The sequence below is a fragment of the Panthera pardus genome, unplaced genomic scaffold, assembly GCF_024362965.1.
Source record: "Panthera pardus isolate Hobbes unplaced genomic scaffold, ASM2436296v1 HiC_scaffold_5, whole genome shotgun sequence".
In the NCBI taxonomy this organism is placed as follows: domain Eukaryota; kingdom Metazoa; phylum Chordata; class Mammalia; order Carnivora; family Felidae; genus Panthera; species Panthera pardus.
The window spans coordinates 2,098,905-2,118,023 of NW_026526980.1; the positions used below are offsets into that span (position 1 = coordinate 2,098,905).

Consider the following 19,119-nt stretch of genomic DNA (forward strand, 5'->3'; position numbering starts at 1 on the left):
CATCAAGATAGTCACATAGGAGGATTCACCAAGGATGCCTTCTCGTCCATCCACTTCCTTTTATTGATTTCGTTTTCTCCTCCACATCCTGATATTTTCTGAAGTTCCTCCCAGCAAGTAAAGAGCACAGGTGATGGAGAGGCCCTATTCTCTTCTTTCTCACATAGCTAAAAAGGAATTTCTTGGGACATTAATATGTGATCATTTTCCCTAGAGGAGGGGGTTCTCTTTGGACCCTGGATGGATCATAGGAATGAGTAGAAAATCTAGACCGAGCCAACCAACTCACTATTGATTACCAACGTTAACTGAGTGAGGATGGGTGATGAGTTAGAAACCTAGTGTGTGACCCCTTCCTGGGAGGCACCTGTATTCCCCACATGCCACAGAGTTGGCTCTAGACAGTGGCGCGTCAATGGTGTGTAGACTACGTATATCATAAATAAAGTATCCATTAGTGAATGGTTTCCGAGAGCACTCAATGGGCCGGGTCTTCCATATTTCTCCTTGCCCTTGATCCTGGAGTCCATTTCGATTGAGAAGCCTCAATGTCCAGTCTGTCTTCCTGTGATTCACATTTGGGAGAAGTTGCACATTGGGTAATTGCCATCCAAGGAATCTTGCAGACTGATGATCCGTGGGTGGAGGTGCCGGAGGTGGTAGGTAAAGGGATTCGAGACACACCCGCCAGATTCAGTACAACATCTCGTACTAGAAGACGGCAGCTAAGCCCCAATGCCCTCCCAAAGGAACCCCCCGAGACTGGCCTAGCTGAATTCTTGTTCTTAATTAATTAGCTAATTAACTATTAAGCAGCTACTTGCCAAGTGCCTACTGTGCACCATGCACATTGTATGGTATGGGGACACAGTAGGCACTCTAATGGAGCTTCAAAGAATATCTTGAAAGTTATTATTCTAAGCCAAACCTCCAGCGTCTGCTATAGGGCTTTGGTTTTGGTTCTCGGGGTATCTTTGAAGAAGACGTTCTATACTTTCGCAGGAAATTAGCTATGACACGCCTATGTACAACTTCTCAAAGTTACATTGAGAAGTGGTTTGAGGGGACTCTGTGCTACTTTGTATATAGGAAAGATATGGTAATATCCCAGGAGAAAGAAAACTTCTTAAAGCTGGCCAGTGCAAGAATGAAACTCGCACACAGAACAGTTTCAGGTCAGGTTCTAAAAGTACCTCTGACACCAGACCCCGGGACTATGCATATGTGCCTCACTGACTAGAAACCAACCGTGCTTTCTGGTTTTAATTTCTAAATGTCTAATCCTGAGACTGTATTCTCTGTTGTTGAGAATGTTTCTCATTTAATAGAAACACTAGGAACTAAAGTCATCATCACCCATCATCAGAATAGTTTCCGGAATTCTCTCTAGCTTTTTGTTTGTGTGTTTGGTTCTGGTGTAAATTCTTGTTCAAACTTCCAGCCACGTTTAAAGTGCAACCTGTAACATTAAAAAAAAAGGGGGGGGGGCTTCTGAATTGAATGTATATATAGGCAAACCTTAAATCAGGGGTTCTTAAATTTTTCAGGTAGAGGGGAGTGGAATGTCACAGATGCCTTTAGTAATCCAGTTAAAAATGTGTTTTCCCTAGGAAGATGTTGGTGTACACCTCCATATATCCATGCACATACACAATTCTATACAAATGCCAGAGAGTTTATGGACCCATATGATATGTCTTCAAAAACAGCTAGATTTAAACGCATTAAAATTTTAATTTATTTTCCAGTTGGAAGGGGCACTAAGGTAGAGCAGTTTTAAATAACCTCTCCTTCAGGAATATGTTTGTGGTGGTGATTTATTACATTACACAAACAGATTGGATAGTTTGGGCATCCTATACTTTCTTTCCTTTTTTTTTTTTTTTTTTTTTAAGTAAACTAATTTGTTATAGTGCAATCATTCCCTGCTTGCATTCAACCAAATATTTAACTACTGTTATTACCTTTCTAAGAAAATGAGATGTGCATTTGCAATGCTCTTGCAAAAGCATATTGCAGGCCCAAAGTGATTGACAAGGAATACAATTACCTTTGCATGGCTAGACAGACTGCCTTTGCATTAAAATTGGACCACACGGGTTCATTGCATTACAGCAACCCCCTTCTCTTGCAACGGGGCCGTGGCTAATTTATCTATAGCTGCATACTAGATCAGCTCCAGCTCTCCTTTCCCTACATGTCTTATATTTTAAGTGCACCTGTTCCATGGGGCTTGAAAAAGTGTCTGGACACATTCCTGGAAACCAGCATGAGAATGTGTAAGAGCTTTCCTTTAGCTGCCTCCTGTTTGGAATAGGGGTGAGGAGGCTGACCCTCCGTGCCGTCGCAAATGTAAAGAAAAAGAACACAGGGAGGGCAGTGTTGCAAGGAGCAATGAGCCTGTTAGTCCTTGGGCAGCAGCAGCAGCAGCAATCACCTGGTACTTGTTGGAAATTGGAATTCTTAGACCCCCATCCAAATCTATTGAGTCAGAACCTCTGGGCTGGGCATGGGGCCCAGCCATCTGTGTTTGAACAAGCCCTCAGGTGACCCTGCACTTGTGCTGAAGTTGGACCACGGTCTGCCCCAATAGCTGAAAGCGGGCTGCAAAGCCAGAGCTCCCTGGACTAGACTCCCGGCTCAGTCAACACCTACCCTCTCCAGTGTAGCTTCCTTTATATCTGAGGGTGAGAATAGCATTCTCCAACTCGCAGGGGTAGTATGAGGGTTAAATGGGATACTGAGCCCAGGATGCTTAGACCAGGGACTGACCGGTGGCAGTCCTTCTCTAAATGTGAAGACTAGGGTTGTTTATGCCTGTGCTGTCACCAGTAGTAGCTTAGGGAGGGAAACGGCATTTTGGTGAAACTGGGAGCCCGTGAATTGGCTTCCTTTCATACCACCGAAGACAGCCATAACGGTTCTTTGTATTTAGACGGATCATGAAAATAGATCCTTCACCCTTCCATCATTCCCTCCAAAACATGCATGTGTGGCAGTCAGTGAAATGGAGGCCTCCCTGTGCGGTGTGGTTTATAACAGCAGCGAGAATTCCTGACGCCCTTTCTCAGTGAAGCCCCACCCCGTCTGCCAGGCCTCTGAACTCTGCAGTCTGTTCCCTTTGCTTGGCCTGCCCTCCCTCCCTCTTTACCTGGCTAAGGCTTTGCGATCTCTGAGGCATTTGCTCAGATCCCCTCACCCCTGTTGCCCAGCCCCACTCCTGTCACACTTTGAGAGCACCACTGTTCCCTCTCAGCACCTACCAGCACTGCAACTTTACATGTCTGTGCGTTTATGCACATGGCTTTGTGACCCCCCGGCCCCCTCCCTGGAAGCCCCCCAGGGGCAGCTGTAGTGATGGACACACTCTCGCCTGTCTGTGCCTTAGCATGGCCGTTGGAGCAGAGAAAGCATGTCAGTAGCAGAAAAACGGTATTCCTCATGTGGTTTGTTTGAGCTTGTCGAAATGGAGATGCCAGATCCCATTTTGTCTCTGGTTCTCTGTCTCAGAAATGTGGGATGGCAGAGTCCCAAAGTAATTTTCCATGCCCCTTGTGGAGGGCACGCACGGCACTGAGTATACCCCATTTAACAAAGGCAAACATCAGCGGCCTGTTCTTCCCTCACTTCCGGGAGTTGGTGCAAACAGACGTGACGCGGAGGCCTGCAACTGGCCGCGAGGCACCAGAACCCAACCTGGTGAAAGAAGGGGCCACTCTCGCAGCCAGGGCCTAGGCTCAGTCATTCCGGGTCCACACCGGGTGTGCATGGGAACACCACCAAAGTGTAGGGCGGGCTCGGCTCTCCATTATCCACAGGGGAGCAGGCACAGACTGGGTCCCCCTCTACAAATATGTAGACAGAGGCGTTACTCCCCATATTTCAATAGACATTCACATGTGGTTAAAATATTAATATTTTGTTGACACCCAGATGTCTCTCTGTGCTGTGATGTCAAGCCCATTGATCATCACTTTGCTCACAGCACCTCACTGAATCCTCCCTCGAGGGGAGCCCTTACCAGCCTGTTTCCCCATTTTACAGACCAGTATGCGAAGCTCCGATAGTTTGAGTGGGGAGTCCAAGGGCTCACCGCCGCTGATTGATGAGGCTGTGACCCGATGCCCGTGTGGTTCCCATCTAACTTGGCTCTTGAATGGTTATCTGCCTGTGGAGGAGGATACTGGGAAGAAAGGCATTCCCAGCACAAACAATAGCACGTGCAGAGTTACAAGGGCCTAAAAGAATGGGGTGGGAGCGGTAGCTGTTTTGCTGTGGCTACATGGTTCACCTCTGAGGTTCGGGGCCCAGACTCAGTATTTGTTACCCTCCTCCGTATCCTCAGATCTGTTTCAAATCCTGTTGACAGAGGCTGGCCCTGCCTTCTGACCCCCAACTGACGCTCTCTTTTCATGTTGGAAATGCTGGAAGCCTAGCTCAGGATGCTGCATACCTCAGTGTCTTGGGTTAGGGTTTACGGGGCCTGATAGGTGCTCTCATGCCTGCGGCCCCCTCGGATCAAAACGAAACAAGCCGAATGCGATTCCTACCAACCTCCTTAGTGTGTGAAGTCCCTGTCATGTCTTTAAGGATAATGGTACTTGGGGTCTAGCCAGTCAAGTCTGAAAAGCTCTGAGAAGCACTCTCCAGTGCTCTCCAGCACACCAGTGTCACAGCCGTGTGTGTGTGTGTGTGTGTGTGTGTTTTAAGTGCCTCCCTTTGGCTTGATATGCTCGGCTTACATGTGGGTCCGCTGCTTCTCCTGAAACCTGCTGGAACCCTTTGGTAATCAAAGTTGTGTTTCCGTTAGAATCCTCCTCCATTCGACGGTGGGGCTCGCTGGTCCTTTGCCAGAATCATAAATCATCTCTGAACTCCACGGGGAGATCTCAGGGAAGGTTATTAATAACAGCTACCGTCCTGTGGAAAACACGCATTTGGAAACACACGCTTCTGTAGTCAATGTGTCCTGTGATCCTCCCAAAAGCCTGTGAGGTGTGCAGGCTACACGCGATCCTCATTAAACCCACTGTAATGCTTAGGAATTGTAACTCAGTTTCCCATGATCACATGCTGTAAGCTTCTCTTCCTGGCTGTCTCGCTCGAGGTATACCAAGAAACTTCTGGAGAAATCCAGGATATTTTCTCCCTCCTGTGAAGTCCCTTGTCTCTGGAATGACTGTATGGATGGGGATAACAGAGCCACTGTGAGGCCAGGCTTATTCAGTCATAATGCCGGGCCTGCTTAGTCTGGGTATAATTTATGTAAATGTGCATACAGGAGCATGTATGTGCATACGTGTCTAGGTAAGAGCACACGTACATCCCCAGATATGCAAACACACACTACTAAACACGTTATCCACTATATACATCCACCTGTGCTCACAAACACCCATACACACATGGGCGTGGTATACACATACACACACACGTGCATTGACATGTGCACAGTATCACACACACACACATTCACACACATGCATGCGCATAGAGCACATACATATATACAAACACGCATAGTCTTGCATGCACACATACACACATAGTCTCACACACACAAAATCTGAGATGTTTTCCTACATTTACCATGAAAGAGTGGCACATGGAATTACCAAATATAATACTAGAGTGTGAAAGAGCACAGAGGAACATTTCTGGAATCATTTGGGTTGTTTGGCTCTCCTCACATCCTTCAGGCACAACCCATACTGGTAATACAACAGTGTGTGTTTTTCTTTCTTTTTCCTTGGGGAAGCTGTGTGGTGTGATTAAATGCAAACTCTGGCCCTCCTATCTGTCCAGGCCACTTATAATAACCCAAAATTCTCCTTGCATTTCTGCACCTCCTCCTGAAAGAGTGGGAAGTCTGGTACCCAGCATGCCACCACGTCCCAATTCCGGGCCAATGCCGAACCGCAGCCTAATTTTCTCAGGCTGATGGACAGCTGTTGTCTCCAACCTCCTTAACCAGTGTGAAAACACTCCTCGGTTCCTGTGTTTTGGATCTTGTGACCAGACTAACTTCGCCAGTGCAGGGGTTGGTGTGTCTGCATGGGGAAATGCACTAATATGGATGTTTTTCTTTGTGTGTGCACCCTTGCAGTGTTGTTTACCAGGATGGATTTTATGGTGCAGACATTTATGTAAGTATTCATTAATGTGCATGCCATCCCTGTTTCCTCCCGGAGTCATTCTGTTTACAAGTTTGCTGCAAGTTTCCTCTTCCTGGTCTGTAGGCAAGCATCGGGGGGCTTATCCGCAGGGCAGAACCCCTCCAGCTCATGACAGCCATCACGGCTGATGAATGGGTAGAACTACCTCCTTGGTTCACTTCAGAATATGTGCAAACACCCCCCTAAAAGTGATGGCATTTCTCTCATGTCAGACTAAAGACTCCCCACCCCCAAAAGAATTCTCTTTAAAGTTTTCAGTATGGTCTGTGTGTTTGCAGTATAATATTTACCATAGCAGCTGTCATTACCAGCTGTAGAGGGTTAAAAGATATTTTCATGGCTAATTTCTTGATGGTCTCTGTTTTTAATATTTATTTATTTATTTGGAGGTGGAGGGGGAGAGAGAGAGAGAGAGAGGGAGAGAAAGGGCAGAGAGAGGAGAGAGAGAATCCCATGCTGTCAGCCCGTCAGTGTGGAGCCCGATGTGGGGCTTGACATGAGCCATGAGATCATGACCTGAGCCGAAACCAAGAATCAGACACTTAACCGACTGAGCCACCCAGGTGCCCCAATTTTTTTGATGTTTTCTTATAAATACACTTAATTGTTCACAGTAATAGCTCTAGAAAAAATCCTCTGCTCCCTCTGGATGATTTTAGCAAGAAACATCTCTAAGAAAATGTATGCCAACTTGACCACTAAACCCTTATTTTCTTCCTTATTCCTCCCATTTCCCCAAAACCATTACCTGACTCAGAATTGTCTGTTAAATTTAGAATTGTTTATTAAATGGTACCACTTTATTAAGCTTTTCACTTTTAGAAAAGAGTGGGATGTTTCTCATTATGGGGACCATAGTTAAACTTAACCTAAATGGATCTAAAGGTAGTTATTCTTCACATTATGATATTAGCTGCAATGTTAGGAAAATAACTTGGAATAAACACAATTTAAAATACATGGGCAGGATTGGGGGTGGATTTTTAAAATCATATACTGTTTTTTTAATTACAAGTGACCTCAAGTAAGTTCACTGGAATCATATCTGTTGGCTTATAGACTAGATAACAAAGACAAATAAAAGCTTACTTCTGACCAAATTGATATCATTTACTAGAAAATGGGAAAGACACTAGTTATTTAATTTTCTTCCTTTTGAATTTCAAATAATTACGATTTTGAGACATAGTATTAATCTCCATCAATGATGCATGGAGTTGAGTTCTGCTATCATTGTATCAAGTACATTTATTATAATCTGTGGGTTAGTTTTTTTCATAATAAAATGAACAAACAACATATACCCAATGAACACCCAATTTCTTTTTTTAATGTAGCTTAATCCATGCCTTCAAATATCCTCTATAAAAAAAAATTTAAATTCATACCATTATACATAGAGAAGCAGCTTGGAGCCCACTCACATCCTTAGAAACCCAACAAACCCAACATCAGTCTTCATCCTTCCCCAGTGTAGCCTCTGGATAGAGTATACCTAAGTTTAGGCCTTTTTTTTTTTTTTTAATTTGGGAAATGGGGAGAAGAGAAGGGATGGAAATAACAAAAAATATAATCCACCAAAAAAAAAAAAAAGAAAAGAAAAAAGAAATACAATATCCCCGTCAACACCCACCAGTGGGGGAAAAGAACGTGTTAGTAAGCCTAACTGACAACACTGATATCGTATTAGCTGTCATTTATTGAGTGTCCGCCTCGCCGTGCCTCAGTTTCCTCATTTGCAAAATGACAGCAGTTTATTGAATTATTAATTTGTTCTGTCCTATGGATATTTCCAATGGGTGTCTTTCCCTTGTCTCCGAGATGTGTGAAAGGCAGGAAGGAGGAGCCACCTGAAGGCAGGGCATGTAGGTTCCCAGACACTGGGAAAGAACGTGCTAGTGAGAGTAGCAGGCAGAGGTGTCTGTGTCTGTTGGCAATGGAGACTACGAATGAGAATCCATGAGAACAAAGTAAAAGGAGGGACCAGAGACACTCAGAAGGGAGCAAATGTGCCAGCTCCCAGACTAAGGCAGCAAGATATAGTCTGTTCAGGGAGGAAATCTACAAAAAAGTCCCTTTGTGCTTTGAGTGCCTTTAGAGGCTTTGTTTCCCACGAATTCATCATATCTGGGCAAAGCCTGCCGGGCCTAGTGCTGCAGCCCCTGCAGGTGGCTGGGTGCCCCCACATGAAGGGATTATGTGAGGGGACACTGTTTCTTCAACACATCACTTCCTTGTGTCAGTATTTAGAAAACTCTTTGTCTAGCCAAAAAAAAAAAAAAAAAAAAAAAAAAAAAAAAATTATCTCCTTTTCCCACTGTTCATATTATATAACAATACGAGTTTTCAGAGGGTAGTTCCAAATAGGCAATCAGGGGACAGAAAAACTTACTGAAATAGGAACTCCGAGCCTTGTTTTACCCAGCACGTGTTTCTGTCCTCTTTCCAAGAGGGTAGCTCAGATCTTGCAGACCTTCCTGAGTATTCTGCTCTGTGTAAGATGGCAAGTTCAGACTCTTGCTGCCAGGTGGTGCATGTCCGTAGGCACAGTGACAAACTAGACCACCTGTTGCAGCAAAACAATGGCTCGTTGATGGCCTTACATGGATTAAGGAAACCAAGGAATAAGAATATTTCCTGCACTCTTAAAGTCTATGGAGCAGGATTCATTTTGGCTAGAAGTATATGACAGTCTCGAATGTGCTTTTTCAAGCTGCCACCCCTGCCTTCCTTGAGGTAACAGTATGCCCTGATGGCTAGAAATGTTCCCAGTGCTCCATTTCTTAAAGAAATTATGATTAACACGGTTCATAGAAACGCATGCGAGGTTCTCTTGTAGGTAAAGGAAGCTTCCGGCTTGCTCCTTCAATCTCATTCAAACAGTGCACAATAAATAGGGTTGGGGCAATCCTGGGAGGTCCTGGGGACATGTGTTAGATACGTGGGTCGCCTCTTATAGGTTTAAACATTCTGTTTATTCTTAATTTTGCTGGGTGGAGTCATAAGCTTCTAGCTTAAGTTACTTCTAAGGACGGTGCAGGCAGGGCCACCCACCAGTTCCTACCCATTGCTGTCCACCCTGACACTTTGGCAGTAGCCCAGCAGCTATCATAACACAGCCAGCAGACCAGTCTTTTCTCTGCACCTGCTTTCTCCGCCCCTTCCCTCTGTCGTGCTCTTTCTATCCCTCCCACCTGATGGGGGAGCCCTTGGACTTTTCTCAGTCCCACCGGAGCACAGAGGATAGAAAACACCTGAAGGACCCCTACAATGGGCAAGCCATTGCCTCCAGTCTAGAATGAGCCACTCCTGCTTCAGCTTTTCAAAGAGGATTGGGGAGAGAAGGAGCAGTGGTCACAAATGCCCTAAAATGGCAGGAACAGTTCGATTTGTTGTGGGGTGCTCTGAGCCAAAAGCTAAGGCCATAGCCTGGGAAGCTCATTTGGGCTGAGGGCACAGGAACAGCATCCTATTCAGGGCCCCAGCCCTGCAGTAGAAGCATGGACTCTGGCCACAGGGCACATGCTCATGCCCAGTGTGGAAGGCCACTCATCAGAGAGGATGTAGCCGGTTTTCAGGTCAGGAAGGATGGCATAAAAGGTCATTACCTGGGTCCCTTCCACCCAAGGACATGACGCGCCACACACACACACACACACACACACACAGACTTTTATTCCAAAAGATAGGAATTTAGCTTACATAACTAGCATATCAAATCTGTAAGTTCACTGTTACCGCTTAGCACTGCACACTGATTTTTTTTTTTTTTTTCATGAAAAAGTGAGTCAGGTTAAAGAAAACAAATAAGTTAGTAGAAGTGCCCCATGGGATCTTGACAACCTGTTGGAAAGTTGACATAGAAGGGCCAAGTCCCCTGGACCTACAAAGCGATCCATCCTGTTTAGGGGCAAAGCTGTGGATCTCACAAGACCAGAATTGGCCACGGGGCTGACAGTAAGTGTGGCTCAACTGCATTTAGCCAGACATGTGCCTTCACTGGCTCAGGGAGCTATCCGAGGGCATTTGATCAAATGATAACTATTGAAAATGTTAATAAGTATGTTTATAATAGAGCTGTTTAAGAAGAATGTACTAACTCAGTGGAAAGTAGGGCGAGACTGAGGAGAAATGGGAAAAAGGGAAGAGAAGACAAGTTGGGAGGGCAGAGAGAAAAAGAGAGAAACAGTGATATATGATAGAAATCTTAACCACGCTCCCTTTTTATAAGAAAGCCCTAAGCTTTGCAGCAGTCCATGTGGCCATGAGGCTGCCTAGCAGATACGTCTCGAGATGCCACTGCACGCTTACGTTATTCTTAAATTCTGTTACAAGTTCCTAGCTGAAACCATGGCTGAAGACAATTATTTCTGAAATGATGTCATTCTGCCATCCATGGATCTTAAAGAGGTGTCTTAATTTCCCTGATGTAAACACAGAGAGCTGGAATGCAGAGCTTATCCAAATAAAGCCCTAGTCTTTATTCCTGGGACCCTGCTTGCTGTGGAAGCCAGCTGCAGAGTCTGGTGGGCATGATGAGGCAGGTCAGTCACCCTGGGGGCAACCACCCACCAAGAAGTTAAGCATTTGCTACAGGAGACAAGAAAGATGCTCAGCCCCTCCTGCCTTTACCTCCTCTCCTCAGCCCTGGAAGGGAGGAATCACAATACCCATTACCTCCACTTTTGTTTTTAGAGGAGGAAACTCCCCCCCACCCCCGCCCCCAAAAAGAGATGAAATGATTTGTCCAGAAACATTCATTCACACTGGAGTCTGAGCCCACGTGATTGGGCTTCCCAGCTCTAGGCTCTTCCGTAGAGCGTTGACATGCATAGGTCCACAGGCCTAGATTGACTAAAGAGGAAACTTAAGGAAAGGTTAAGATATATACACACACATACCTTTATGAGGCAGGTCCCTAAATCTCTTACAATATTCTGTCACCTCAGTGTCTTCCGTGGAACTGGACAATTTCACTTTTTTATTTATTTGAGAGAGAGACTGCAAGCAGGGGAGGTATGGAGGGAGAGGGAGAGAGAATCTCAAGCACACTCTGTGCCCAGCACAGAGCCTGATGTAGGGTCGATCTCATGCCCCTGGGATAATGACCCGAGCCTAAAATCAAGAGTTGGACACCCAACCGGCTGAGCCACCCAAGCATCCCCCAGAATTTCACTTTAAATTGGAACCACTCACAAGAAAGATTAGGTTCACCCACAAAAAACTCTCACATCCAAAAATCACATCCCACTCTGTCAAAGGGGTTTTATATGTATATAAAAAATACATATATAAACATATATATATATATATATATATTATATATATAATCAGCTTGTCTAGACACATTCACACACATCGTTTTGTTGGTCATGTAGATTTAAAGTAGCTTTGGTAGCTTCAGTGTGATTCATTAATTCACAAAATTCAGTTGTGCTCTCTGTTATTTGATATTGATTTTTTTTTTTAATTTTTTTTTTCAACGTTTTTTATTTATTTTTGGGACAGAGAGAGACAGAGCATGAACGGGGGAGGGGCAGAGAGAGAGGGAGACACAGAATCGGAAACAGGCTCCAGGCTCCGAGCCATCAGCCCAGAGCCTGACGCGGGGCTCGAACTCACGGACCGCGAGATCGTGACCTGGCTGAAGTCGGACGCTTAACCGACTGCGCCACCCAGGCGCCCCTGATATTGATTTTTAAAAAAGGATTGATACAGTTAGGGTTGCTCTGTACTGTCATCTTAACTGTCTCGATCATTAGGCATCAAAGCTAAATCCTCAGGTATTCCAGAAAATTCTAATCGTGAGATAACAAGAGAAATTTGAAATAGTTCATTTGAACTGTTGCAATATGCTTACAAAGATAAGAAGCCATGAAAGTATCCTTTTCTCTTCTTTAAAAATAAACACAGGTTATAACACAGATATAATCAGTATGGTTTGATCCCCACCTCCACCTTCTCGTTACCTTGGGTTACAGAGATTGGCAAACTAAAACCTGCTTCTTCTTTGGGTTTGATGGGTCAATCTCAGATCTTAGGGAAGTAAGAGAAGCAAACTTGTAAATGAATTGCTCTGGAATTTCTGTCTGACTTATGCATTTTCTTTTATTTATTTCATTTTTGCATTGAAAACATTACATTTCTGTTTCCTTATAGAGTAGTGTATCAAGAGCCTGTGTATGGCAATAAATTGCTGCAGGTATGAAATCCCGACTGGTGGAAAAACTCATCACTATGATTGTGGGTTTGCTGTGAAATCCTACTAACAAGACAATTCTGGGGAGGGGAGATGTTCTCTAACATAGAAGGAGGAAAGACTTAACTGAATTTTCCAGTTTCGATGTGAATGCTTCCAGAATAGAGATGCATATCCTAAGATTTCCCTTGTTTGCTGGATCATGAGTGTATCCGAGTGGAGGTCTGACTTGGCTATAAATTTCCTGGCTTAAAATGTATCTACACTCAATTAATATAAGTTCAGTGAAAAGAATTGCAATGTTTCATTGTCATCAGTTGTCTGGATAATTTTGTAGTAGGTTCCTGGAGTCAACTGGAATGGTTAAAAGAAAAATTCATCCAGCATTGAGGGTCTGTACAGCTAACATAACTTTCCCTCGTTTCACTGTAGCTTCTTATAAATTTATTTCACACCTATTGCTATAGCTTTCAACCCTATTACTCACTGCTGAAGCAACCCCCAAATGAACCAATTTGTAGGAAGAAAAAAGAGCCAACACATCCATTGGAGTGTAGCTGGCCGAGTCTCCCAATATGGCCTATAACCAACATTAAAACTGTCAAATAAAATGAAAGAAGAATGTAAAGCTAAGGATGATCAGTGGGAGTTTTATTACATGGATTTCCCTGTAACATACAATTCTCATTTTTTTTTTGTTCTGTATTAAGTCCATTAAGAAAGTGCATTCTTTTTTTTTTTTAACCATGAGAATTCATCAAGTTTTAATGAGAAATCTGTATGAAAAAGGGGTACTTGGATCTAGGAGAGAACAAAATAATTTAAATTCCCAAGATCAACTTTTATTTTTACATTTTGAGAAAACTGACTTTCATTGCCACACTTCAAAAACTGCTGAATGTATGATGCAGATAAATTAGGGAGTGATTATTGAAGTGTTTCATTTTGCAAATGTTTTTATAAATGTAGTTTCAGTAAATCACATATTGAGATACATATGTGTATACTGGTATATTTGTGGTTAGCACAAAGTGAGATCCTTGGGTATTCTCAGAAGCTAGGGGGTTTCTGTCTGGGATCAAGCCCACTGCTACTTTATATGGTGAAACTGAAGGGACACACACACACACACACACACACACACACACACGAGACAACCCTTTCTACCCTATGTCCCCTGCAGTACACAAACATTTTGCCTCTCTTCCTAAGTCATTCACCATTAGGACATTAGAACATCTTTGTCCAAAAGTATGCTTTAAGGTCAAAAATGTGATTTCCTTTGTTGAATGACTCAGATGCACTGAGGGTCTACAGTGCTCAGCAGTATTGTTTTAGGAAGTTCCACAAATGGAATAGCCAGTTTCCTCTTAATTTAACTTGGCACTTCCCAGACCTATTTGGGAAAGGTTGCTTTTCCTACCCCCAGCTAGTATCCCACGAAGCACAGTTTTGAAAATGCTTTGTTGGAGCACCATCAGAGGTCCTTAATCAGTAATGTGCCCAACCTCCAGAGGACGTCTGCTAGCAAAAGAAATGTTTCAGACAACAGCAGTCAGGGTCTTTGTGGCCACATCTGGTGGTGGCAGCAGAGGTATGGGGGTGGGGGGTGGAGTGCGGATTCATAATGGCCATTTAAAATTTATATTTTGTATAAGGTCTCATTTATAGCTTGCTTAGAAGGATGTTTTATGAGTAGGGAGTACAGAACTATGTTGTGCTTATCATTTGGTTTGGTGGTGGGAAAAATCTCACTGTCACGGATGCATTTTTGTCCTAAAGTCGGGAAGACTGGTTTCAACATGAACATCCTTTGGTGCCAGCAAATGGAAATGAGCGCTCCTTTTTCAGATGTTAGCACAGAACCTTGGAGGAGCTCTGGCTATGCTCAGCGAGCTGCAAAATATGGAGCAATAAAATTGATTAGAGTCACCTGTTAGCAAGGCAAATTAAAGCAATTTGTATTTTTTGATCATTTTACAGTGTATGCACACATACACTGAGTTAATACACAACTCTGTTATTCCCCTAATACGGATTTTGTACAGAAGAAAAATAGCAAAGGAAAACAATGCAATAGAGAGATGTGGTGGGATCAAGCCACTTAATCCTTTTCCTTTTTCCACTTAGTACCTATGTGATGGATCTCATAGACCTGTACTGTCCAGCACTGAAGCCACCAGCCCCATGTGGCCCTTTCCATGTAAATTCAAATGAACTCAAACACAGTAAAAATTCAGTTTGCTCCACTAGCCACTTTTCTGGTGTTCGATAGTCACCAAGGACCAGGGACTACTGTCCTGGACGGCACAGATGTAGAGCATTGCCATCATCACCAACAGGCCTACTGGTCAGGAAGGAGACCACAGCTTAAGGTCAGAGGCTCCACTGACTCCACAGACTTCAACACACTGTGACCTTGACTTTTAAATAGGGAATGCTAGTAAGCAGCTTCCTGAATGACAAAGACACATGTCAAGGTGTTGACCATTTGTACCTGTCGTGCATAAAAACACACACTTACTCTCCTTACATGGGCAAGTCATGTGAAAACAGTGGGGTGGATGGCCCTTCCCAAAGCTTCATAGACAAGCACATCGGTTGTGCACAAGGATCCCAATGGCACACACATCCATTTTATGTGCATACAGTGAATACCGACTGGCCGTCAGTGATGCTCATTTTCATCATCTGCTATTTCCACTGCAGCTGTTGTCTCCACTTCTCAAACTTGCTGCCCACTTTCACCAGTGGAAACAATCACAGAAGTTGGGAACACATACAGAGTGCAAACCCAGAGGGTTTTTTGCAAGGGGCTGTTGCTAGAAATCTTTGCTGGGACCAAATTCACAGTCACAAATCATGACTGATTTACATGGCCCTCGATGCAGATACCTTTGCAACGGCTTTTGCTTTTTATTCTGGGAGAAAACACACACACACACACCCACCCACCCACCACTTTGTCTCCATCAAACCTTTCAGCTGGTGGTAGTTAGTGCCTCCTAGCAATCAGAGAGCTATCTTCAGCCCCTCTCTACCTCATTGTTTAATACACACACCTGCACACCTGTGTCTTTCCGGACACATCATGAAAGCCAAGGAGATGGACAAGCAGATAAAAAGAACAACTGTAGAAATCTGGTGACCTAATTTCCCCTCAGCCCATCATTCTCTGTCTTGAGCTTGGTGCTGGTGTGACAACTGCTTTGGTTTTACAACTCCTCAGTACATCTAATGAGTTTCCCTGTTTCCTAATTAGAGAACGTGGTGTTTGGAACACCAGGTGGTGTCTGGATAAGACCTGGTGTTTTTTTTTTTTGTAGCTTCCATGTTATTGTTCAAGGGAGACTTCTTTTCTTTTCTTTTTTGTAATACTGGCTCCAAATGATTGGTGACTCTGTCAGGATGTCTTGGATGTGTGTGCCTTCTCCAGGGCTGATCCAAAGAACAAGTTTCTCTAAGGACAGACTAGATTTTTGAATTGCTACATTAGAGGTGGCAGATATATCCTGAAAGTTAGCTGTTGCTAGAAGAGGGTAGAAATAAATTATTGAGACCACTTTGTCTGCATTCTGAAAGATGTTTTTTGTAGCATTGATCTCCTTGTCCTACAACTCAGCTGTCTCCTATACGTGGAGCTAAATGTAACAGACCCCCCACTCCTGATTTTGTTGTTAGGTCCCCTCTGACACATGAGTGACTTTGCTGTTCAGTGTCCTCTAACACATCAGTCTGTTCAGAGCTGCCACTTTATGGAGAGGGTGAGAACTGTTTTCCCAGAGGATTATGGGACTGTGAATTCTAATTAGAACCCTAGTGGTCCCAATGTTACCGGTCGAGACTGGATCCTGTTTGTTAATTGTGCTGAGATCATTCGACAGTGGTTGATGTATTGCTGTGGTCTGCTAAGCAAGCTCAGTTATTTTCACAGTTTGATAATCAATGCTCCACTGAACACAATTCCTTTCGAATATGACCATTTGCTTGTCCTCTGCTTAATTGAACAATTGCATTTGCTGGTACATGCAACTAAATGTTAATTATTTTTTTCAGGTTCTTTTCTTAATGATTTTATTTACAAATTGGAAAGCTTTATCATATTTTCCACACCAAACAAATTCCCTATCTGAACCAGTGTTATATCTTTAGCAGAAAAGACAGAATTTTTAAGAAGTGTTCACCATTCCATTTTTTAAAATAATTATGCAACACTTAGAAAGCTACACACAGTCTTCTTTAATTGCCTCAGTGGTTCAACAGCTACATATGCAAGCGATTACTAATAAACTTTCAATCAAAGCATTATTTTTTTACAAATACAAATGCAACACAGGAGGGCATTAGCTCAGCCTACATTGGATTTTCAAGGAAGTAATCAAGGAGTGTTTGAATGAAGCCTAAGTTAGTAGCTAATAAGTAAAGGGAAAGCATAATCATTTTTGAAACTCTGGAAAGTTCAGCAAAGTATAAAGAGTGTTTAAAGAATCCCCCGTAATCCTCCCCACCCCAAGACGATCACCATTAACCATGTAGGTACATCTCTTTAGAAGGGTAGGTGGGTTCTTCCTCTGGGATATGCTCACAATCGCTAACCTTTAACATCCAGCTGGGGTTGTATCCAAGCCCCTGTCTCTCCAGTGTGTTTTGTTCTTCGCTCTGATACTAAGCTTTCATTAACCTCCACGTTAGACTGGTGGATGTGGGTAACTGCTGTTCTGGTGTGGTCTCCCAGTTGGGCGCCCCTGTGTTGGGCTCCTGTGCATTCCTAAGTCCGATTTCTCCTTGCGTTTTAGGGTGGTTACGCTGCATACCGCTACGCCCAGCCTACCCCTGCCACTGCCGCTGCCTACAGTGACAGGTAAGAGTCTCCCTTCTTCTGCTTGTCAACTACCTGGAAATGAACTTAGCTGGCGGGAGACGAGATTCTCGTCTGGTTTTGGTGCAAATGCATGACTTCTGGGGAGGCAGCGCCCAAAAAGTCAGGTCCCACCGTGAAGGGAAACGGCGCCATGTAGAGGGACGATGAACAGTCAAGCCTAGACCATCCTAAACTCTTGCCCTCTCTGCTTGAAACACAGAATTGCTATGTCTGGTCCGAGTAGAGTTGCTTTCCAGATCTCTCCATTCCTGTAACAGCACATCTTGCATGCACACACATACAGTCCCTGTACAGTCTTTCCACAGTCTTCTGCGTAACAAGCAGCCACGGTTTCATGTAACTCGTAGGAAGAACCCCAAGAAGATGATCCTACACAGGTTTCCCTCAATTTCGAGCACCTGGTGCCCCCCCCCTTTTTTACAACGTTTTACACCCAGTAAAGCATTCCCTCCACTGCATGTTTTAAATCTAGAACAAAGGAATGGGGGAGATGTATCTGGCATTCCTAAGATGATTCACTCTTTTTGGCAGTCCCAGTGTCCGATCCTACTAAGATAAGCCAACATTTATTCGTAACGTGCACCACATATAAAGACTGGCAGTGGAAGGGACCGAGTGGGTTTAAGAAATGCAGAAGTCAGAATGGATGGTGGGGGTGGGGGTGGGGGCTGGAGGGGAGCTTGATGACCCATTACCCAGGCTTAGCAGATAACTGGGTTTCTGAAATGGCAAGCCACAGCTATTCCTGTGTAGGTGCCTTGAAAAAAAAAACAAAGCGTGCGTTTCCATATTGAATGCAACTCGTTGGCTCTGTTTTCTGAGGACATAAACGTGAATGTTCAGAAGCTCTGCATGCACAAATGTGATCGAGGGTGCTTATTTTTGGTAATGACTCTTTTAATTTAAGAATATGTCTCATGAATAAAACAGTAATGGTAACAATTTGCATGTGTGGCTGAGGCATGCTGGGTCAGACAGGTAAGCAGGCAATGTACTTGACCCCTTGAATGGGAAGTGTCGGCAGCCTCTGGTTCTCCTTCCTCCCTGGCCTGTTGTGACTTAGTCCCTCTCTTGGTTTGCTGTGGTGTGCTTTTTCTGCGGCCCCATTCCATTTCTCACAAGATGTGTTGTGAGCTCAATGTAGCTACAGATTTCTTCCAAGGTAGAAGAAAGCAAAATCAACTCCTGAACCCCAAAAGCTGCACTTTGAAATCCCCATGCCTACACTTGTAATAAATGGCTCTTTGGCAAGAAAGGAGGGAGATCGCTATCTGGTTGTGTGCAGGTTTCATTACTACTTTCTTATAAACAGCCATAACGAGTTCCCAAGGCCGGAGGGAGCCTCTAAGAAATCCACACAACATCAAGATACAGTTCTAAATGCATAAATTATCCAGTTACCCGGTAATCTTTCGCTAAGATGCAAAATACGTTTTATGTACGTTACTATCTTCAATCCACTTTGACACCGGATTAGGAAACTAGAGAGGGTCAATAAAGCTAATAAAATGATGTTAATCTTGAAATCCTCGAACTCATTCTACAAATGAAAAGTCTTAATGCTATTAAATTCTGCACACTGAAGATTCACAAAGTATCAATTGTGATGTGGTTCATCTCCAACCCTTAATTATTTTTATGAAAATATCTCTAGATGCTAAATTCTCAAACACCCACTTTGTATATAATTATAATCATAGTAACTTTAGTCTGCTGTATAATTATAAGAATCTTACATGGATTTATTTCTTTGGATTTTTATCTTGCTTCTCAGTATAAGTGCATCTTCCCCCAGGTTGGAAAAAGGTTAATTACAAAGATATACTTTAAATTGCCTTCTTCAATAAGACCAACCTAGACAC

At 43.6% G+C, this 19,119-nt stretch overlaps 1 protein-coding gene across 41 annotated transcripts in view; it reads left to right on the top strand.

Annotated features, from left to right (window-relative positions):
- Window positions 1-19,119, top strand: part of RBFOX1 (RNA binding fox-1 homolog 1) — a 2,061,409-nt gene that overhangs the window by 2,007,088 nt on the left and 35,202 nt on the right. For 21 of the 41 annotated variants that reach the window (XM_053894473.1, XM_053894467.1, XM_053894468.1 and 18 more), the window contains 2 exons: window positions 6,107-6,146; window positions 17,172-17,236. In XM_053894473.1, the coding sequence (XP_053750448.1) occupies window positions 6,107-6,146; window positions 17,172-17,236 (105 nt within the window). Of the gene's footprint in view, window positions 1-6,106; window positions 6,147-12,335; window positions 12,379-17,171; window positions 17,237-19,119 lie in introns of all 41 variants that reach the window. The other 20 variants (XM_053894471.1, XM_019468815.2, XM_019468816.2 and 17 more) reach the window with 2 other exon arrangements.